At 39.2% G+C, this 24529-nt stretch overlaps 1 protein-coding gene across 3 annotated transcripts in view; it reads right to left on the reverse strand.

The window, feature by feature from the left end:
• Nucleotides 1-9863, reverse strand: part of LOC137273817 (70 kDa neurofilament protein-like) — a 42284-nt gene extending 32421 nt beyond the window's left edge. The window contains exon 1 of one of the 3 annotated variants that reach the window (XM_067806678.1): nucleotides 9120-9829. In XM_067806678.1, the coding sequence (XP_067662779.1) occupies nucleotides 9120-9661 (542 nt within the window). In that variant the 5' untranslated portion in view covers nucleotides 9662-9829. Of the gene's footprint in view, nucleotides 1-9119 lie in introns of all 3 variants that reach the window. The other 2 variants (XM_067806679.1, XM_067806680.1) reach the window with 2 other exon arrangements.
• Between the last annotated feature and the right edge of the window lie 14666 nt (nucleotides 9864-24529).

Below are 24529 nucleotides of genomic sequence, written 5' to 3' on the forward strand. Positions count from 1 at the left end.
ATGTCTGGTTTGATGAAGATAAACAGCATGCCTTTGTTGAGCTAGGAATTACTCCATTTCAACCCTTGTTCACTTACAGCCATATGCATTTCACTTACTATGCGTAAATTGTTAAATTACTGGATAATTAATTGGGACCAAGGACCGACAGCCATAAAGCAAACTTAATCAAAACAAAGTGACAGGATATTGCTCCAATACCCGGCTATTCGGCGCTGCTGTTGGTTCATTATGAAAAGTGACACCGAATTTCCGGCTAATTTCTCAAGGGAGCGAAGGAGCGTAAACTACATGACACCTTGTTCCCTTTCAACTACAACCGACCAGAACACGTTCCCAAGCATCCGGACAAGCATGCAGAACAAGACTGGACTTGCAGAAGACGACACTGCGGTGATGATTAAACCAGTATAACACAAACAGTCCTGTACATAATTTAAATGGACTAAAGGCATTGTATTGTATGTGATTTTAATTTTCACGCACAAATATCAGTGAAAAATAAGCACTAGCGTCTTTAATGTCGCTTTCAGCAATATGTCATGGACGTGTGTTATTAATTAATTCTGGACCAGACAAACCAGTGAAGGAAAGTATGAGCACCTGTTGTCACAAAGGCGTGAAAGTTTGTTCCTTACAATTTTAGGCATCTCGGTAGGCTTTCATATACTTATTGTGACCATCCAGAAAACGTTAAGAATGGTTTTAAATATAAACCACTCTTTGGAATCGAAACAAAAAGACCCATCGGGTGAAGGAATATGATTTAATTTTTCCAGAAACCTATTGTCATGGGTTCGAAATCTCGGTTCGTCTGTATCACATAGGGTTTACCCTCACATTAAACTGAAACGAAGTGATGTAGAAGACAGCTAAAAGAGGCGTTAAACAAAACTCATTCACTCACACGGTGTACAAACAAGACGTACTGCCCTACATGATGTCATCTTAAGCACTCTCAAGTAAACTACCATTATCTGCGTCGGTATTCGTAAGGGGTCGAGCAGGCATTTACGTGTGGATTAATTCGGGTTGACATAAACACTCTTATTTAAAATCACAACTGTATTATGCTATAACTGGACTTCGTGGTTTACTATGACGCCCCGACTCTGTATGCCCAAAGCGTGCGGCTTGACATGTTAATGAGAGACCGTGTTAGGTTTGGTCTGATCGTGCAGATAACAAGTCTATATTAGATCAATGCATCTTGCCTATATTACAGTTTGACAGCTTTCACCTTTCGAGAAACGTGTAATAGAATGTATGCCATAGCAGTGTCGTCTTTGGGAGGTTCTGCCTTCTAACAAATGCACTTCCTTTGTGTACGCAACGCTTAATCCTTTCACCATCCTCGATTTTCCAGGGATATATTTTAAAATCTCAGTCTATATCATGTAATACCAGGGCCCGCTTGCATAAGTGGCCCACTTGCATCCTACCACAACTATCGTATCCTGGGCCTAGACTTTCGAAGCTCTCTTTGTGCTAAGATAGTCGTAAGGTAATGTTATATATAGCACTTAGACTATCTTAGCGTTAAGAGCGCTTCGAAAATCTAGGCTCAGTACTCTAACACAATCTTAAGAAGATCTTAGAGCTCTGTGCACGTTCCCTAGGACTTACCTGCTACCATATTTGAGCTGGATTTGCATGTCAAGATACAATAGTAGTAGTAGTAGTAGTAGTAGCAGCAGCAGCAGCAGCAGCAGCAGCAGCAGCAGTAGTAGTAGTAGTAGTAGTAGTAGTAGGGCCCGTTAAAGTAATGGCCTGTGTAATACTGTATGTTTGGTATGGAAATGGTGGAATTGGTGACGGGTGTGCCGAGATACTTATGTAGATAACCTAGACGTATAATACCCTGGAAAACCGAAGACGTTCCAAAAAATAGTTTGTTTGTAAAAAAATGTATCATGACTCAAACAGACACACAAAGGTAAGTCAATTTTGAAAACATTCACAAGACTCCAATATTGTTACACCTAGTGCTTCTGCTTGATCTACGTATTACACCTTACAGTAATTTGTTGTCTCTAAAACGACACTTAGTGAAGTATTTTGTATGATTACGTGTCTCAAATACCTAAAATTTGCGAAGAAGCCAGTGATAGCCGTAAATCTGATGTCAAAGTAGTTCTAACATGCAGCAGGCAAAACAGCACATCCACTTCATCAGTATCAGCCCAGCATCTCGATTCCTGGTCTGTCTGCATAGCCCAGTTGCTACGGACGGCGTTACCGTACGAGCCATGGTTGCCAGTCTGGGTCAAATGACCCGAAACCCTTCAGGTCAGGTGACCTGTGGCTTATCAGAATGTCAACACGAGGTAAAACAACATGCTCATGTATGGACTGAAGCACCCTCTCAGCTCAAATTGGTTCAAGTGCTGACATGTTCCTGAAGAACAACCGAGAAGCAAATGTGTGATTAAGCCTCAAGTATTTGTTTAAAAGCGTATTAAAGAATGGAGGGGATCTGTCCAGACAAAATAGGGACAATCCGAAACCAAATAGTTAACGCCTTGTTTGTCAGTCTGAGACTCGCGTTCTATTGCCAGCATGTGGGTACGAAGTATAAAACCCACATTGCTGGCTTTAGGGCGGTATGTTGATTTAAATAAAACAGTGAATATGTCGCCAGAGAACGCAACGTCTTAACCCTCCACCGAAACAGACTCAATTGGGCGAAAAGGCAACATTGCAGGACCACTGAAAATTACACAAGAACCACTGAAAACTAGCGAAACGAGGATCATTTAAACTTAGTGATACAAGGACACATCGGGGACACGAGGACCAGTCAAACACAAGAAGTGTTCGTCCTGTCCACCTGTTGCATCCACCATCTGCCATCTCACCATTTGCGGAGAAAATGTTGTTGCTTTCCTGATTGATCTAAAACCGTACTCTGGCACTTAATACACCTATTAATAGAGTCACCATGACAACTGATTTTACAAAGCGGGCACGTAGGCATTGAGTGCGAAAGCCGGTCGTCAAGATGCGCTATGACAAAGTTGGAAAAATGTTTCAAGCAACGCATGACTCACATTACTGAGGAAATCGTTGCTTGAAATAATAGGCTCTGTTCTTCTTCAGATGCCGCATACAACATCCCTACAGTCTTAAAGGCCATTAATTTAGTACATTGGCAGAATTTCTGCTTCACGTTATCAAGGTACCTTGAAACGTTGATTCTTGTCTTTAAGAATTTACTTCTAATTTTGTTATTCGGGGAACAAGACACTAAATATGGCACATGTTTATTAAAACATGCAGCGTTATCGCCTGGTTGGATCCAGCCAGTCGATAATTTCCCAACATGCCCTGTGACCTTGACTTTTTGGATTCAATTACACTTTTCTTATTTCAGGATGTTGAAATGTCAGGCGCTCGCCCTGCCATGGTTTCTATAATCCAATGTAACTATGCAAAGTGCTGAAGCATCTGGTTCCGGCTTAATACACGAGTGAATTTTTTTATTGGGCGACCTTTGGTAGTGAGGGAACAAACTAACCCTTGGAAGCTATTAATTCTGGTTACGACGGGTACCTATTAGAAAAACACATTGTATTTTTCTTATCCTAATTCTATTTTCTGCAGCTAATATCCACTTTTACAAATACTATCTTTGGCAGCTGCCAGAACACTACACTTAATTGATGGCACTGGAAATAGATGCAAAGGTTGAAGATAATGTGGAAAATCGCACGCTAATTCTTTTAGCCAACATCTGTTTTTGCAGAGATTTCTAATGGATATGGAATTTTGTTTTAAACTCGTTTAAAATGCATTTAATTCCACATTTTAAAAATCGCTTTGTCTACATTACAGCGACATTAATACAAATATGGAAAGCTTTTCATTTCCCCGGAATATTCAGTCATTTCTGGTTACTATCTACAAATAATGTTTTTAGAACTTGTCTCTCTTTGAGATATACGCAATGCCAAACAGATCTTTGCCCAAACTTTGGATAACATATCTCAAAAAGATACATTTAAACCATTTCCGAGTATCAATCTCTTGTCTAAAAAGGTAATCTTGAACTGTATCCCCAACATTAATTTTAATGCTACTGATTTCAAAAGAGACAGACATCTGACACCCAACTCCTTTCAAATCCCCCAGCATCTGAAGGTCTCAACCGAGATATCAAGAATGATGACTTCCACGCGTGTACCAGGATCTGGCAAGACCGGTGCCTGCGGTGGATGCAGTGAAACATTATTCATCAAGTCATGGCATCAAAGACACCATCGTGCCTGAAGAAATGGTCTCGGATTAAGTCATGATCAATAACGCTCTCTCTGGAGAACATGAAAAAATAACATTGACAGACACGCTTCCAAGAGACTAAACCAAAGATGAGTATGTGACAATGTATATCTGTTGCACAGAACATAAGACTTGCAATGGCATTAGGATTTGGGATCAATACCCTTTTGATAGACATAAAACAGAAGACTTCAATACGTAAATTATGTTCAAGGTTTTTGAAAAGTTGTTGCTTTTTATGTGATGCTTTCTTATCTAGTTCCGGTAGGTATTGAGTGGAGATGTACGACAGCTTTGATAATATTCTTGTACTTAACAGGAGGAAAACGGAAATGAGCGTTTCACCCCTAGGGAAAATCAAACTGAGACTTATGCGTGTCAAACAAATGCTTTAAGCACTTGCCTTCTTTATCTCCCCTTGGGAGCAGATAATTTTGATCATGATTTGACATCATAAAACAATCCATGCATAAAAATCTAACGTCCATTAATCGCACAATGATGCGCAGTAAAATGAAAGGGTCTTGTGCGTAAACTAGACTATCATTATCACTGTTGAAACTTCAAAGGGAATAAGTGCTGTCTGGATGAGGTGTCAGCGGGCGCGTATTAGTATGCTGATGACCTTTCACTCTGCACGGTTCATACCATGTCATACCACACCAGAATAGCGTGTTGGCCAGCAATGGCAAGAACCTCCCATACAAAGCAATGCATTATCGAGGTTCATATGCAAAGGTTGTCACGCCAAATAGTTATAACTCATTTGCAGGAATCAGGGTGACATAAAATAACTACCAGCATCAGCAGCAGGCATAGCCTGAAGTGATCATGGTCAACAATAGAAGTGGTCAGTTTCACGTGTACATAGCACTCTCCAGATCGATGGGTCAATACGTTCAATACTGATTGGAATAAAAATACACTGGACCAAATGAAATGATATGAGAATCTGGCATTAGAGGAGAAGCAATATGGTGGAATCCGGAAGCCATTTATGCATTAGTGGTCGCCAGTAGAGAACTGAGAGATGATAAAGTAGAACGGATAACTAGACCAATGTCTCAGAGGACCAAATACCGAGTCAATTCAAAATACTCTATTTTTTATTGGGTTTTCTAAAGGGTAGTCAAGGATTGGTATTTAATACTGAGGATATGTATTTCCATTTGCTAGACGTCCATTTGCAACGTACCAGTAAACCTGTCGCATGTTTAAAGGTTAAGCTGCAGGTCTGCAACACCTGTGCTAGATCCAGAGAAAATCTAAATACCACTATAATTGGAAATGCTCGGTACTCAGTTTCATCTTATCTTCTCTAAACATTACTTCTTCTTCCATCCTCCCAAATATTGGCTTCGACTTTAACGGACCGCCAAACAGATTACACCGCAGAGGACCCGAGACGTATAATTTTCTTGGAAATACGTAATTGCGTCTCGTACCTTCCTTCAAAACGCGTGCCAAGTTTTTCTTTCATTCTCAAATGTGTCGTCTTGTCCCAAACTGTATCGTCTGCTCCGTTCACCATCCTTTCAGCGCTTAGTTGTACATCTAACCACGGACACTCCTCTGTCCTTGGAGCATCATTACTACCTATTTGGGTACCACAAATGATGTGAATAAACATCAGGAAGAACTTGCTAACGTGTGTGGGATTAAGCGTATGAACTGAAAGAATTTCATTGAACTCAGATTGTGTACCTCAGGACAAGCACCCATTAAGCCTTTACCGAGTGTGGTAGGAAGCTGAAATCAAACTTCAGCATCAAATAGACCTTCATCGAGAACCTTCCAGATTTCCATCGACATTTTAGCACTCAACGAGAAACGTGACTCCAATAAAGTCCTTCTCTCCGAAGTGACCTACTCAAATTAATTTCTCAATTCCGACTGGTCGACATTGCTAAATCTGACCCAATCTCCCTTAATGGGGCAACCAGATTCCTGAATTACAGCACTGACACACATTCCTCCAGAAGCTGATTAGATTTGTAAATCAGTGACACATTTGGGTGAATTTCAACTTCACATTCGAGATGGAGGTACCATGTGCCACTAAGATCAATCAACAAATACGTGAAGCTCCAAGCAGCGCTTCCGCCTCACCAGCCTCATTTGACTAAAATATGTGGTTCGCAAGTAGATCACCTTTCATAAATTATCAAAATCAAATTTTTCAACAAGAAATAAATCTGCGTTGTGTACATGTCTTTTGTAAAATATGAAACTAAAATATAATCCTCCCACAGCTATCGTATAAGAAAGAAGGACAGTCTACCTGCAGTATCTTCATGAGATCAACACGTTCTGGCAGAGTTCCATCACAAAGTATGAAAACTTCAAGATCGTTCAGAATTCCAGTGTTCACTATTTACTAAAACCGATCAACAATTTGACGTTTTAGTTATCGATAAAGTCTTTTAAAAGACTGAATAAAAGATCTGACACATTGAAGAAATCGCAATAAGAGTACAAACAATTTACATATCACTATGACAACCCATGTATGTTCATATATGATGAGGTGAGGTTATCATTGTACACTTTGAGATCACTGCATCCCAGGATCTGCAACAAGACCTTTTGCTATAATGTGTTTTGATTACAATGTAAGCAACTATTGTTACGTGTTAGAAATTATCTTGTCTCCGGACTACCTTACCAGCCCTAAGGCTTCGTCCCCGAGTTGTGTAACAGTTAATCCTAAAGTATGACAACAACACTATTCATGTTTGGGGCCTGAGGCAATTTTAGCGTTTGCAAGAATATGGACATCAGCTATGCTCCTGTCAACTACGACACATCGCTGCGTAGCCGTGACTCATTGCTGACTGCGGGAGCTGAAACCGGTAACGCTATTTTAAGAATTTGCAAGAAAGGTCTATTTACCTAAACATTATCAGTCGGAGAGGAACTTTCAGCAAATGTTTACTGAATGATTTTTTAACAGAGCGCTATGCCTTCCGCAAACTTTAAACCAAATATGTGAACTTTTGCTTTTTTGGGTAAAAAACATACAATGTGCACATGAATTGTAATTAAACTGAAAAGTTGATAGCTTTAGTGATAAATAAGTTGAGAAGTTTACAATGCAAATAATGATTACCTGTAAAATGATAATGGATTGTGTGAGGTTTAGAGACGCAATGCGCAAAATCATTGTCGCATGCAAACTGGCGTACTTCGTCATCATGCCTTTGACATAAACGTCATTTTGATTGCTGTTAACAGCTCAAATTATGTCGGATATTGTAGGCAGATACTCCCATTAAACCTGCATGTTTTTCGTTTAATATTTTAAAAAATTCTTTTCAGTGTCATTTTTGTTAAGTTAGATGCAACTTGGAACAAGTTGTTGACTGTATGCAAAACGTAAATAAACGTGAATAAATATGATTTGAATAAATATGCATCCTTTTCAATCCCTCCTCACGTTCCGTTCATACCTGTTTCCCAACTGTTCAATAATTTCACATAAGCTATCACAATAACTCAAAGGTTGATCAATACCAGTAACTATCAGACTATCCAAACTAAATCTATCTAGATTATTCACACTCAAATATTCAACAGACAGTGTCTATCCAAGGATTACCTAAATCCTGTCAATCTCGTCTGAATGGATACAAATACTTCCCCATAAATTTACATATGTAGCAACGACCATTGTGCCGTAAACACACCTGTGAATATATCATTGAGCGAACACGGTCACATCGAGGTGGGGGCATTGAGCCACACCGTGGTTTGTGTATACACCGTGTGAAAGACACATTGAGCTACTTGAGCATATTGAGCAAAGCATAAAGAAGCGATATGACCTAGATAGACACGATCATATGAACGGGGCTACACACACCTTGCCTCAGGGCATCTACCAAGAAACATTATACAGTTACACTCTCAGAATGTCACGAGGATCTGCCTTCTTACTTATCAAACCTCTGTATGCACGGGGATAATTAATACACATGCTATCAAATGCGTAGATGCGTGTGTTGTCGGTGTTTATGCATTTCCACGCTTGAACGTGAGTGGGGTTTCTCGGTCTTATTAAAATGTTGTCCAAAGCAATGCATGTAGAATGACGAGACATTTCACTGTGAGCAACAGGTGTCATCCGGCATGGAGTTAGACGGCGACTGCCTGTCACAACACTGAATAACATTTTACACATTTAAGAATTAAGTTTCAGTGAATTTCCAGCAAGAGACGATTCTAAATCTGGAAATGCCCTTTGCTAACATGCCTGCTTCTGACAACTGCACCCAGACATGCTCTTAATTATTCATCCGACCAACGAGTAATGTTGCATGTATTATGTGGGAATTGATAATGTGTTGCTCTAAGAATGCGTCATACCTTGGGATACATTTGATATTTACATAGGTGCAACTCGGGCATTGTGCATCACCCAGCGTCATTCATTTTACCGTTATGTCTATCAACAACTGTACATTTCAGAGCTCTGTGCCGGCTGTTGGAAACAGTTACGTAAACTTATGACATGTGTGTTACAACTATAAAACAGTTATAAATAACTGCACATTGTTTCCCGACAACATAATCATAATAAATATTAATACCACCTGGTGATCAGAATTCATTAAATACCTGGGGAGCTAGGACATTACTAGAGTAAGTTAAACGTATGCAGAAAAGTGGGCGTGGTTTTGTAACTCTCCACAACTGTAGCACGTTGTAGCTAGAAGCTTGTTCGGGCCGGTTTTGTCAATGGGTGCGTATTCAATGGGCAGAAGAAGTATGTGTGTGAGTCTGCGAGTATGTTTGCACTCCTTGGGTTGTAAAAGAATTGCAAATATAACATGAGTACTCACTGTCGCTGGAGGTTGTCGAGTTGTTCCTGCAGAGCGCTAACACGGACCTCCAATCGGGACTTCTCCTTGTTGGTTTCGTCAATAAGTTTCCTAGCTTCATCCAGTTCTGTTTCGTACATAATTTTAATCTGAGTAGTTTCCTTTCCCCATTTGGACCTTAGGGCTTCCAGCTCATTGCCTAGCTTCTTGTTCTGGGCCTCCAAGAAACGTACCTTTTCGATGTAACTTGCAAACCTTTCGTTAAGGTCTTGCATATCCTTCTTTTCTCTCTGTCGGGTACTACGGACATTGCCCACCCCGGTAGCAGAGATGGTGCCATAGGCACCGGGGTTTGAAATCAGCCCCGCGCTTGACGACATCTCCACAGTGCGGGTGTAGCCAGTTTTGGTAGCAGGGAGGACGGAAGAGACAGAGGTGCGGCTGATTCCTCCAGTTCGCGGAGTGATGTTAGACTTATAGGTCCTCGTGTAACCCTCCGGACCATCATCGTATGACGAGGAAGAAGTTGAGATGATAGTTCTCTTCTCAGTGATCTGCGACATTTTGAATTTGTGTCGTCTGCTCCTTTCTGTCAGTCCTGCTCGCGCTCTGTCCGGTAGCCCGCTGTACGTCCCGGTCGAAACTCGTATCTACTCCGTGTGTCTCTCTGCCCAGCTATTTCACCTGAAGCTGGATAATGTATTATAGAGCAAAATCCCACCCGCGGAGGCTCCGGGCCTGTTGATTGGTCGTCGCCTGTCACATGGTACCGGCTTCGCTCGGTCGCGTTTAGTGCATGACACGAGGTCGGGAATTGACCTCGAGCTGTTTTCCCCTCAAAATCTTCTATATATGGATGAAAGAATTCTACAACATATGTCTCCCCAGTCTTACCTGTTCTGCAGCCCCGAAAACCAGCCCTATGACAGAAATCAAACACAGCCCAGTCAAACTGATCGCTAGCAGACGACATTTTGAACGAGCAGACGAGCAATGAAAGGGAAAAGCCGAGTGCATTTGTCAGACAATTCTCAACTATAGTTAATCACCGGTTGCTTGGGAGGATCCGAGGCTCAGTATCGTTAACATCCCTGCTCTCCTGTGATCATATTAACCAGACGCAGCCAGCATATTAAAATAAACATTCCGGTCTTCATACTATGGGGCAGTTTATCGATCGCTTAAATGCAAAAAGTAAACAAAAAGCCTTCACCTTAGGGGCTGAATGATCACTTGACCAGTTCATTAATGACTCAATCTGATACGAAATTATCCATCTATTACTATAAAGTACATGTTTGTTGTTGTTGTTTATTTGATTATTCTTTTACTCCGGAATCGGCATTTATTCAGTTATGAGACCACATCCTTCAAATGTATCAAGTCTGTACCAGACAGCCACACCAGTCAATACAAAGCATTGCTTTTCCTAGATTAACTTATGTTGTATCCAGACCCTATCAATTCGGACACAATATTTACGGGCGTTTGTGTTTTTGTTCATCTGTACTTATATATACTTATATAAAGTATTAATGCATGATCTTAATTCGTATAATCGCACATGGCCATCCACAAGAATAAACAGGGCCGTTTTGGAAGGCGAAACCTCTTTGAATTGAACCTCATTCTCTCATGTAAGGTTACTTAACATGTTTATCTACACAGTGGGCTGATGTGCACTCACTTGCATTTTCAAAGGAATTCGAGGTTCTAAAATATAGAAATAGATGCATGATAGACCGAAATAAATTATATGTTTCGTTTCATCTACTGAAAATAGAAATCAGTCAAGAAATATATATGGATATTAATTGAAATAATGATTATGAAATCACAGTTTCCATCTGAAAAGCAATATTTCGTTTGTGTAATTATTATTTCAACCAATAAAGAGGAAAAAAGAGTCATTTCCTGTAAAAAAACCAATCTTTCGTTTAAGTGCAGTTACATCGGGATATTGAATTAAATGACCTGCTCCACTGATTGCTTTGTCGGGTGTGCAATAAATGCTTTCACTGCTAAGAATGCTGATTACGACATAAAGTACACTACACAGTCCTGTGAAATGAACGATTGTATGCTCGCATTCCTAGTTTAAACTGGTGAGGGAATGTATTGATTGGGTAGACACTGCTTGATACGTTGATGCTGATGCTGGTATTGACTGTGATGCTGATGTTGGTGTTGACTGCTGATGTTGGTGTTGACTGCTGTTGCTGCTGTTGAGGCAAGGACAAATCAAGTAAATCACTGTACTGCGTAATATGAACTTACTAATGCAAAACCTCGCTGACTCGGACTGTAACGTTCCGATTAATTAGCTTCCATATTAAGCGCGTGAGTACTGTTTTACGCCGTACTCAGCAATGTTCCAGTAATGCCACGACGAGAACACCAAATGTGGACTTCACACATAGTACCCATGTGGGGAATCGAACCCAGGACTTCGTCCTCTATAACAACGAATGGTGATTAATGACCATGGATATGCATGTCTTTGTACTGAGAGGGTCATTACATTGTACATAGAGGAGAGAAAAACGTTTCCATAATCACCCTGAGTGTTGCCAATACGCCCCTTACTATAACACAAGTGTGCTGATTTTACTTTTTGCGTCATGGTGAAATAGTTTTGATACCAGGTATAGTGTGAAGGGTCAATCCATCACCATAATGTATTTTGATGCAAAACACTTGAAAGGTTCTATGTACATGTATAAATAGATCTTACATCACCTACACATATATCGCACCCAGATGTTACAAAATCTCATTCAACGACAATCGCTTGAACCATATTATACAGTTTCTAAACCCTCTCGTTAGAAACAAACAAGAAACACCAACAGGCGCAACGAATGCGTGCATTCTTATGTCTGCCTGCCCTGGAGCAACTCGGATTATCTGCTTAAAATACACCTTAAAGATTTGTTTTCATATAACGACCAATATTTCACACATGAGCTGAACGATTGGCTAACTGATAAGGCCGCGACCTTAGTAATTGTAGGTCTTGAATAGAGAAGCGTGTTCTGATCCCAAATCTTTGTAAATCAGCCAGATCGTATTTATCATGATGTAATTAGATTAGGGTTGGGTTATTCGATAAGAGGGGATACTAATGCTTCGTTGGTGTCGAAGTTAGGACTTATGAGCCTTCAATTCAGGACATTATGACCCCTACGCGGTGACCTCAGCATTTAACTCTAGTCGTTTTGTGAGAACTGCTTTTCATCTAGAAGTGATCGAGAGTAAGAATTAGAAATGAGTAGATCCGTTTGTTACAGTATCGTGTTAAAATCGATTATGGTAGTCTCGAAATCTGATGTATCGAACAGCGAACAGTGCCGAACTCAATGTCCGATCCCAGCTGGTTTAGGCGGTAACAAGGTTCGAGTCGGATGTGTCAAAATCTGGATGAGTTGAACTATTTGTCTAGTACCCACTTGTTCGAGACAATAGGGTTCGACTATTTTTGTTATGAAAACAACCTTGGCTCCAATCACCATGACAACATTGTTATATGAACTTAAGATGCCATACGAGGAGAGTTGATGATTTTGCAGGAATCTTTTATTTCCACCTGCAGGTGATAATGCAGTAGTCAGCCCTGTTGTAGGCAGGATCCGCTTATGTAGGTTTGGATCCATGGCTGGAAACGTCTACTCCAGAGAATCCTTTTCAACCTAAAATTGATTGCCTTAGGTTTAGCACCACTAGTTACAGTATTTCGGTTACATCAGGTGCTGTTATATTTAGGGAGAAGTCCTAGGGTGATGAAAGTATTCATGCAGCTTCAGGAAGACCAAAAATCGTCATAATGAGACTAAAATTGAGCTCGAGGAGATCTTGCACAAACATGTATCACCGTCAGTTTGTGTGTTAAATGAATGTGTTTTCGCTTATTTATTTGCGATAGGATTAATACTGTGATTGCGTTGATTGATCGTTCCTGCTCTTGAGTTGATAAGTCAATCAATTTGTTTTTCTTGGAACACAATACGTACTTTCAGACGTCAAAATAACACAGCTGCGTTTGTATTTGTCCGAACGAGAGCAGAGACTAGATTCAGAACAAATCAATATCAGGCTAAATCAATGATGTGGCTAGTTTTCAAGTATGCTAAATTGAGTTTCTAATGTAAAGCAAAACAATTTAGTACCTTCGTTTGGTTGAATTGAGAACGAAGTCTTAAAAGTGCACAGATCCAACATGGAAATAAATATTATCGTTTGTATAAACAATGAAATATCAAACACAGATACCAATGTGCTTGCTAGTTAGGATAGGTTGTTGAATATGAAAAGCACAGGCTCCTTACATTTCATAGATACTTTTCTTGAAATGTGAAAACATTATTGCGACCGTGATATGTATTCACAATGCATTCAGGTAGATTTGTAATGAAAAGAATTTGTTTAAGTTCACGCTTTGGACGTGTCTTTGCTGTTGCCATTGAAGTGCATGTTGTGTGATGACGTCATTGTATAGTGATGCCATTTTTGTTCCTGCTGAAGGTGCATTAAAGGACAAACACTTTGGAAACTTTTACTCTTGTTATCTGAAAATATATGTAAGGTAACGCGTGTACCATCTTTATTTCAAGATCTGCACAATCATGTTGGCTCTGGACAAGATTCTGGACAAAACAATTCCTTCTCATTATACACTGAGAGAGTGAGTGAGTTTAAATCCGCGCCGCTTTTAGCAATATTCCAGTTATAGAACAGTGGAAGACACCAGGAATGGTCATGATACATCGTACCGTGTGTCGAATCAAGCCCGGGTCTTCAACTTGACAAGCGAATGCTTTAACCTTTAAAGCATTTAATCGACATAAGCTGTTTACGGTGGATTGATTACTTACGAAAAGACTAAGACAAAACACAACGGTAAGACATGGCATGCATTTTTGGTTTTTAGTAATTCATTGACCTTCACTGTAACGTTACTGGAATACTGCTAATAACAGTTCTTCACATACCTGCTACCTCGTAGCTGACACAGTTCTAGAAAGTACTACAAATATGCTTTAAACAAGAATACCATTATGGTTAGAATGCTCTGGCACTTTTCAGTAAGGTATCAATAAACATATCACCCTCTTTACTATCACAAGAATACCATTAGGTTAGAATGCTCTGGCACTTTTCAGTAAGGTATCAATAAACATATCACCCTCTTTACTATCACATGCCTTACTTCCAGATCATGAAAACGTCGAACTACACTTTCAAAAATCCATCAATATCATGGATACCGTTCCCGACGACGACATGTCATGCCATCACCTGTCGCCTGGCAATTCTTACCCGAACCCAGCGCCGTCGATCAATAATGTGCAAGTCTTGAATGTTGCATTGTTTACCGTCTTGACAGATCTGCAACATAGTGAGATGTACAAGCGATGTCTTATTCTTACGCAGTATCCCGAAATTGATCATGTCTACAAAGAAGGGTTTTCAAAAGTATTCAAGAGATCACTTATGCCTGAATGTCACCATGACCTATCAGCGGTAAAAGACATGTGCGTGCGGCCTCTACAGTTTTACTAGGCATTTATGTCGATGGAATTAGTTTTGAATTGGTGATATATTGCTTGATCATTAAGAATTAATGTTATTGAATAAATCTCTGTACACATATCAGTCACATGTCTGGAGAGAGAAGCATTTTGATAATGTACCACTCAGCCTCTTGTTACAAACGTTGCAATGCATTTATGAGAGCAGGGACTTTTCGGTAAGCAAGTTGTGCAAGCTTTCGCTCGTCACACTGAAGACAGTTTTGATTCCAGTATACAATGTGTAAGTGAAACCTGTTAATGTTGTCCCCTTCCCCCAACCACGTGATATTGATGGGATATTGCTGTCTAAAATCATGCTCACAAACAGACAAACCGCTGTGTCGATTATGAGAGACTGTGATAACTGTTTCATGCACTGTATGTGATGAATATATAATATATTGAATTGATATTTATGTCTCCTCCGCTGACATCAACACTCCAGTAATAACGACAACCTGTAAATGATCAGTTGTGGGGCAGACAAGATGATCAGGGAATGATGACGAAGATGACGACGTCGACAATGACCGTTTTAAGCTACCCTTAAGTTTTTGTTTGTCAGTAACGTATGTCAAGTAAATGCTAAACTTCGGAAACGCGGGTGACTTCGGGTTTTCCTCTAAAATTCAATTCATACGTCGTACTATACGTATATACCGTTCAAAACGGATTCAGCCCAATCTCTACAAGTCACCTTTGCCTTGAATATAGTTCATTTCTTAAGTATACATATGTATTGGCACACTAATCCTGTGTGCTACAGAATGACAATGTCGTTATATCAAGACATGATAGCAGGTCTAACCCATCTTTCAGTACAATCCCTGCCCTTTGAAGGGAGGTCTGGGATGGTCAAAGGGCAGATCAACTGGTGGACAAGTCTGGTTCTGTGACAAACGACCCATGGGATGGTCAATGATGTAGTTTATAATATCGTACCAAACGCACTTTGCCATTCAGGTTCAGGTTTTACCGTTGGATTCTTGTGTCATCTTGACACACGAGATGATGAAGTCAAACTGGAAATCTATTTGTCCTAAACAAATAAAAAGACACCCCCCCAAAACAAAAAACAACAACCCAAAACAAAAAACAACCCCCCAAAGAAACAAAAAAAAAAAAACTCCCCAAAGCCCACAAACAAACAAACAAACAAACAAACAAACAAACCTCCCCCATAAAATAAAATTCAGCAGAAGTAGCTTTGCACAAAAGCAGCTGTCGAATTATAGAGATAAGCTTAATGTGTTGTTGAATAAAATGAAATATTATATATAAATGTAATCTGAAGGAAATAGCACCCACTTTATGTCACTTTAAGAAGGAATTGAAATACTATTATTTGACAGATAAAATAAGATATTGGAGAAAAGCATTGTTTAATGACTTTGAAACAGAACGGGCAATGTCTGAAAATGTAATTAATGAAAATATATGGCTTTTTTACTTGTAGATGTTTCTGCTTGGGTTTGAAAGTGTAAACGAATGATGTTTATATATTTATTGTGGCATCGGTCGAAAACAACACTACCCTTTCATAATTGTTCTACCGGTAATGCAATACGTGCTTTCGTTTTCTTTAACACTTCATGCCATCACCATTTTTTCAGTAATCCATTCACAAAATTGTTATCCACAACTTTGCCTACTATAGAATTAGTAGAATCGAGACAGGGTATTCCCTAGCTTGGCGGTTTCAGTTACCTGTTTAGTTCAACTAAATGTTATGTTCATTGTTTGGCACTGTCAGTGGTACTTTTCTCATGACAGACACGTGAAACACCATGAAAAGATCGACACACAAACAGCAGGTCCATTCCAAATGGAATTTATTGGAGGGAAAACATTTCCTTGCCTGACCTCCTTGCATGTTTTATCCAGAGATTCCTACACACGGTGATACAGCGAGAAGGATTCCCCCAACGATGTGTAAAAGATGGGCTTGGCCCCTTTGAAATCCTAGTTGCTATGTAACCAAACCTGTCCTCATCAGTGTTTGATGAGATGACAGCCACAGATTGACTGTATAGTTGGTAAGTGTGTAAATAAACTGCTCGTGTTTGTCGTATAAGTGCACATATTTTCACAGTGTTGCCGGGGACCGGGCCTGTGCAGTATTTGATATTTAGATACAATGTACATGTTGATGAAATATGGGGAATGTGTCCCCAGTGAACTACATGAGCGGATATTTGAAATTAAACAAGTGAACAATGTGATTAAGTGGTATATAAATACCCTTTATAATCGGTTTTCGGGAAAAGGAGTGATTAAGCGTTTCAATTTGTCGTTTCATCTTTTTCTTGTAATATGTGAATAATCTAATAGTGACGTCATCACCGAGGCATGTCGTCGGGTGCCACTCGTCTTTGTATTCCAGACGCATCAATGGACAGATGGAAAATTTGCCTCATGCATTCAGTCACAAACAAACACAAACATTTTAACAACTTGTGTCATTGGAGGGTGATTGCAGGACAGAAAATGCTCACTTACATGACTTTATTTCCGTGAAGCATTCCAATCCATTTTTCATTCCTTTTTAGTGACATGTTTTTTCACGAGGAGTCAAAACTGTTTCGGCAGATAATCCAGATGATAATCTCTCTTAAAGAGACACCCCTTCATTCTGGACGATGACGTTTCCAACATAGTGTCAATCAGACAGTTAATTATAATTCGTAATTCGTAAAATAAAACCTTATAAGTTAATTTGAACAAACACACAAACAAAACACATACACATTCGCGGAATGCATATGTGTGTATACATTAATATGATTCAGCTCCTATACACACACGCACGCACACACACACACACACACACAAATATATATATGGGCGATGCAGGTAGTTTTACTAGCGGACGACAATTAAAACGTTTAGGAGAGAGTTATAAACTATTAAGTAGACAACTGTCCCGGAATATAACACATTCCCCTGTCAACAAATAATTATCACGTTCTGTGCAGCACTATCAGGTCATCGCGTATCCCGCAAAACTGGTGTTTTGTTGAGGGATATAGTGCGTTGTGTTAAATGAACCATACATCTGTATTACAAAGCAAATAAAGCTGTGGTGATTAACAGTAGTGTTTCGAGGCCTGCTGGGAGGTGGACACATTTACGAGAAACAGAAGTATAGAGTGGCATGACTTTCAGTGTCATTGTGATCATAAATTAGAAAAATAAGATTGTATTGTAAGTACCTTTGGCGAAAACAGCATACATTTACATTTATATATTTTCAATACGGCAGAAAACCACTTGTGTAATAATGTTCTTATCAAAAACGTTGTGAAAAGAATTTAAGCAATCAAATATAACGTAAAAAAATATTTCAGCTGAGACGGAGCGTGAGCAAATATCCTTTGTATCGATGTGTGGAACCTAACAGAATTATTTTCTTTGTGCATTATGGGAGTGTATATCCACTACAGGATATATTTATGTTGACATTACATATTTATCTAATATCCTATTGATCATTATGTTTTAAAAATAATTGAAGTCATGCCATGTAAGTAGATCGATGAAATAACTTTAGAAACGTCAACTGAAAATGGACGTCAGGAAACAGATTGTATGTAGAGCTTAAAGAATATGTTGTGCGGTCTCATTTACAAATATGTCGAATCATTAAAAAAAACTTTTATCGGATTGGTTCATCGCATCGACAACACACTAATGTTCATTTTATTATATGTATGAAGATACATACAGTTCCGGTATGTATGTGTTGTCTTGTACAACGTTTCAAGTTATCTTGGTGTGTCAGATTTGGAATACTTGTAGAAAGCTATAGTTGCATCAACTGCTTTGCATGTCCGTTATAAATTGTACATGTACAGGTCACATATAGCTTACATATGTTATTAGAGCTCCTGTATACCAGGTTACATAGAGGTTGGAAACATGTTATACAATGTTCCTCTAAACAGGTTACATACAGCTTACATAAAGGTTGCATAAGGTTATATAGAGATGCTATAAACAGGTTACAAATAGGTTACATACGGTTAATATAGAGTTCCTTTATCCCACTTCACATACAGGTTATATAGAGTACCTATAAAACTGGTTACATGCAGGCTACATACAGGTTATATAGAGTGTCCACATAAACGGTTCTTATAAAGCACGGTAAGTACAGGTTACCTAAAGGCTGCATATAGGCTATATAGAGTTCTTATGAATCAGGTTACATACAGGTTACATAGAGGGTTCATACAGATTATATACAACATTTGAAAATGCACTGTGTTCTCAGGTACACTGTCGTCTTTGAAACAAAATGTTTCCCACACGTTTTACACACGGTCTTTCAACCTCTAAAGGTCAGATATATATAAATGCTAGTAATGGAGACACCTATGTGAATATAATACTAAATAAGGAAAATTAAAAATAATGAGGTATTCAATTCGAAGTAATGAAATACCGTAAGGAACAAAAGCGTTAGTATTCCAATCTATACACTGACAAGATGCAGTCGGTTCGAGTTTAAGTTCTCCATTACTTTCAAGAAGAGGGGAAATTACACTCAATATATTTGGCTCTGGTAAAAGTGGAAAGTAAAAACCCTTTTACACTTAATCCGTAAAGTGATCTCTGCGCTACTTTGCTAACATTACACGACAGCCATAGTATTTTCATTGCATGTGGGACTGAGTCAAAGCATCAAGAGGGATTCTTGGTTGAAACCTACGTCCGTCACGGCCAGATACAGCAGTTGCTAATCCTTCGTGATGGCGAGCGGTGTGTTTTGTTGACAGTGTGAGGAGATAAATATGTCTTTTTAACGCATATGAACGTTTCTTATTGGGAATTTGATACCCGTTGATTTCATGTTTTATGTTAAACATTTACGTAGACAGGCTCCTGTATGTACTCGGTCCTCTATACGTACTAAGACTCCTATATGTACAAGGTCCTCCGTGTGTATGAGGTCCTCTGTAAGCACAATGTCCTCCGTGAGTACATGGTCCTGCGTATGTATTAAGTCATCCCTATTTGCGAGATCCTTTGTAAGGAGGAGGACCTCCGCAAGTACATGGTCCTCTGATCCTCCATACATACTAGGTCCTGCGTATGTTCTAGGTCCCCCATATGTACTAGGTTCGCTGTAAGAACTTAGTCCAGTTCCACAGTGTGTACAAGGTCCGACTTGAATTTTGGTTAGTTGAACGAATGCTAAATATAATCCACTAAAGGACTAAAGGACATTTCTAACGCGAAAAATACCTCACTCAAGAACCATTGACCACTGGGTGTCTCTGGAAATATCAGAATTATGGCCTGACTTCCAATTGCACTGTCACACATTTTGAGGTCATTGACCACATGTAAGTTGGACGAAGACAAATGTTTTGAGGATCCAGCTGGAACTAATTTATCCATTCCTGTTTAATAGCACATGACGATTCTTTGATGTCTGTAAGAGATATACGTTTACCTTGTTCTGCCAGGGAATATGACAAAGGGCAAGCATGCTGATGGGCAAGTATTATCAGTCGCGAAGAACACTTGACATCCACAGTTTGGTTCTGTTGTTACACTGGTCCCCGTCTAAGCTGAATGGCCGTGGGTCAGTATCTGGTATGCGGTAAGAATGACTAAACACTGACAACCATCTGGAGTCCCGTATACATTATACATCTCAACAATCTTCAGACTGAACTCCAGCCCTAATCATGTATCGACCCGCCACAGCCTCAATGAGACCATACATCTGTTTATGTGTTTTCATCATTAGACAAACATCACATAAATACGCTCACATGTTGTTTAAATCAGCTTAATAAACACGCGTTTACTCGTCGTCAAATATATTGGTCATCAACCTGGACAGAAAATCAATGCGGAACACTTTCTGCCTGACAAAATTTGCTCAATGTCATCCTATTAGACACGGGTATTTCACAAGAGAGGCAATTGGTGGTTGTGGAATCTTAATGGTGCCTCGATGGCAATCAGCTTCAGATAGTGTCTCCTTTATAGAAGTTCTTATGTCAGTATCATGCCAGGTTTAACGAATCTCTCCAGAGAGCAAAATTTAAGAGGTGAAATTTTAAGTGGACGCTTAGATGTAGTTTACGCTGATTGACTAAGAAAAAAGTCCCGAATTTAAGTTGATTGTTTGATTGGGAGTATGTTGCAAAAAGTGTTGCTTTCCGCAACATTTCCATTAATAACACGGTCGCTGACACCAGAACTGGACTTCACACATTGTACCCATGTGGTGAATCAAACCCGAGTCTTCGGGACGAGCGAGCGTTTTACACACTAGGCAATCCAGCCACCCCACACCTATTAAGAGTACAGACAGGGAGAATGGATGCACGGTTCTGGAAGTATGGAAAACCTATTCCAATGTAAATCACCAGTGACAGGATGAAAGCCGAAACAAGAAACAAAACACCCCCGAAAAACAAACAAACAAACAAACAAACAAAAAAAAACCCCAAACAAACAAAAAACAAAACAAAAACAAAAAACAAAACAAAACAAAAAACCCAAACAAACAAAAAACCCAAACAAACAAATAAACAAAAAACAACACCCACCCCAACCCCAAAAACAACAAACAAAACAAAACAAACAAAAAAAACCCCTCAAACAAACAAAAAGAACCAAAACAAAAAAACCCACAAAACCCACACAAACACAAACACACACACACACACACACACACACACACACACACACACACACACACACACACACACACACACACACACACACACACACACACACACACACACACAAAATGTCGAAGAAAATTCAGTTGCCCAGTGCTGTTTCATATTATGATTTCAGTCTTTAATATTTCCCTGTACTTCTTTCGGTAAGTGTTTGTGATGATGCAGGATACACTGACCTTTCGCTAACACCCGGTAAAAACACTCTTTGTCGCATATTCGTAAACACATGTTTCTATTATAGTTGAATAGTCTCCGGTTTTCGGAGATTTCGGAAGGTTATCGAAAGTGTTTGGGGCGCTTGTATTGTGTATCATTTATTAACCACTTAATGTAAGATTAAAGGTGTCAACAGCTACGCGGGCACGTATCCTGTATCACTGGGAACGTTAGACAGAAATATAGACGTATGCTTAGTGGGATAGAAGTCTTTCAGTTATGAGTAAACATGAATTACAATGTAATACATAAGAACATTAAACGCACATGCATGTTATATATGTATGCAAGTATAACTAAAATCAGTGCTGAAAACCAAATGTTCAAGAAAACTGTTAATAATGTATTAAAGGTATTATTTTGAACAATATGTTACAACATTTTGAACAATATGTCACAAATCAATAACAAACTGTTTGACAATTGCAAAACACTTCACATATGGTACTAAATTGCATAACAAAAAACGCCTTATTTCGTGTAGGTCAGTCAATGTCAGCATGACCCCAAACGTCATGACTACTCATGTCCTGTTAACGCGGGGGAACTTACCTGTGATTGATCGTGCTTACCTGTAATCAATTACGTCACTATTGTATACCTGGACCACTCGACATTACCTGACATACAAACCTGCTGCCGTCTATGGTTCACGGAACATGTAATACCAATTACTACAGCCTAAGTACATTTAGCTTTAATAATAAGAAGATTAAAGTCATAGGACGGGGATTTCAACTGATGACACAGCGGTGTAACTTGTTGCCTCTACTTGAATGGTCAAGATTGTGTTGCTGATTGACCAGCACTTTGAAAGGCTAATATGGGTGTGATCAAAGAGGTTCAAATAATTACAGGTACGGCAACAGAGGAAATTCTATGCTGTGAGAAGCAGAAATTATTTGTACACACATGCTAGACAGTTAAGCACCGATTTATATGTATTGAAATGCATTCTGTTGATTTGAGGAAAGGTCTGGATTTCCAAATTGAAACTTTAAATAAGATTATCAATAACCATAAGAAAGCACTATACAACTTGTATAAATACGTATCATCATATGATTTATCCATCGTATTTCTATTGTGTGATTGTTGTTTGATGCCGCAAAGTGGACCAGACAAACGAGTGATTAATATTTGGGGAACGATCCGTGAATACACGTATTCGGCCAAGTCAAGCATGACCCTTTAATCACCTCATATGATATACATCGTCTACTCTCATCTATTCTCACTTAGGGTCAAACAATATAGGATTATCATTGAATCATTCAACCAGCTGTTGATGCCCACAAGCCCTCCCTAAACGGACAGTCATCAACCTTATTAGCCGCTTCAAGGTAATCACGTTTTTATGAAGCAATTTTAGTGCAAATCTGTTTTAGATTTTACGTTGATCATAGCCGAAAGCCCAGCGTTGATAATGCGCTTTGACTGTCTAGACCGGACGTGTTGGTCGGCAAGTCAGAGGTGAGACTTCTGACCTACAGCTACGTCTTGACGACTGTCATTTGTACATACGCCATCGTTGTTGCTGCCACACAACCGACGTACGGTGATAACTTGACAAACGTATGCAAGTTTCAGTCATTGTATGGCTTTATATTAAAGTTTCAAGGATGTTGCTTTGGGAAATGTATACTGAACAGCAAAAGAAATGCAAGTTTCGAAAAAATGATCTCATAAAAGTAAGCGTTCATGTTTATATCTTCTATTTTAAAAAGGGACAAAAAGCCAGAGTTGCGACTCAGTTGCTGTTCAGTTTATGCATACATCAAGGGATACGGATGATCAGTTTGAAAAAGTTTTTTGAAATGTCAAAATGATTGAGTTCGAATCCCGACTTAATTGCATTGTATCTGATTTCACCAACATCGCAATCCCATGTTTCCTGATTTTACATCCAAGACCCGTTTTTCGTATGAATTTGTTCCCACTAATCACACGGTGTCAAAACTGAAAGTTTTAAGTACTGTGAGTTGTAACAAATATACTGTCGTAAGAATGAATGTGCCTATCCCCATATAAATCACACGTATATTGACGAGATTTCAGTAAACTACGGCTGTAACGAATTCAGTGGGACCAACAACCTTAGTTCGTATTATCCGTAGTTTGAAATGCTATACTGTAAGTGGCTGGGGCCGCCATGAAGTTCGAAACATCAATAGTTTCTTCTGAACGTGTTCCTTATAACCATAGTTTACTTCATGTATTTTAACAGTATTAGACATTTTAGGATTAGACTTTAAAATATGTCATTTTATCCTTCAACTATAATATGTTTAAGCATGAAAAAACAAAAACGATTTTGCATTAAATTTTACATTTTCTGTCCATTTATTCATTATCTATAAAACCATGTTTTTTACAAAATGTTACAGGTTGCATGCAGACTTGAGCATCCTGCTTCGATCGTCCATTTTTCAATGTGTGCATGGGCCCACGTCAGGCGGCGGGATATGCGTCCGTTTGACGTGGCAACGACAGGAAGCAATTACCTGCCTTGGCAATTACATGTGTTTGACACCAGGAGGCGCTCTTGACATTTGGACAATACAAAATGCAATTGTCGGAGGTAATGTCTTTCAATGAGATATAATTGCAATTTCTCCTCGCCGCCCATCCTTATTTTTCTCTGTCATGCTCCTGTGATCCTATAATACCTTTTATTGCCACTTTAATCATGGAAGATTATTTTGAGGGAACTTAATAACTACAATTCAGAACTAGCTATTAAAATATTCTGTATTTCACTCTAAACCTTAAGAGATATCAGTTGAAATTTTCACTATCCTAAACCATACCTCGACTGTTCCCTATCTCGAACTTTGTACTGTGTTGAACATTGTCGAGCAAGGGTGATATGAATCCTGTGGTTCGGCAGAACACAAGGGACTGTCGGCTCTAAGTTTCACCTCGCCTAACCTCACAT

Source organism: Haliotis asinina, chromosome 2, assembly GCF_037392515.1.
Source record: "Haliotis asinina isolate JCU_RB_2024 chromosome 2, JCU_Hal_asi_v2, whole genome shotgun sequence".
In the NCBI taxonomy this organism is placed as follows: Eukaryota; Metazoa; Mollusca; class Gastropoda; order Lepetellida; family Haliotidae; genus Haliotis; species Haliotis asinina.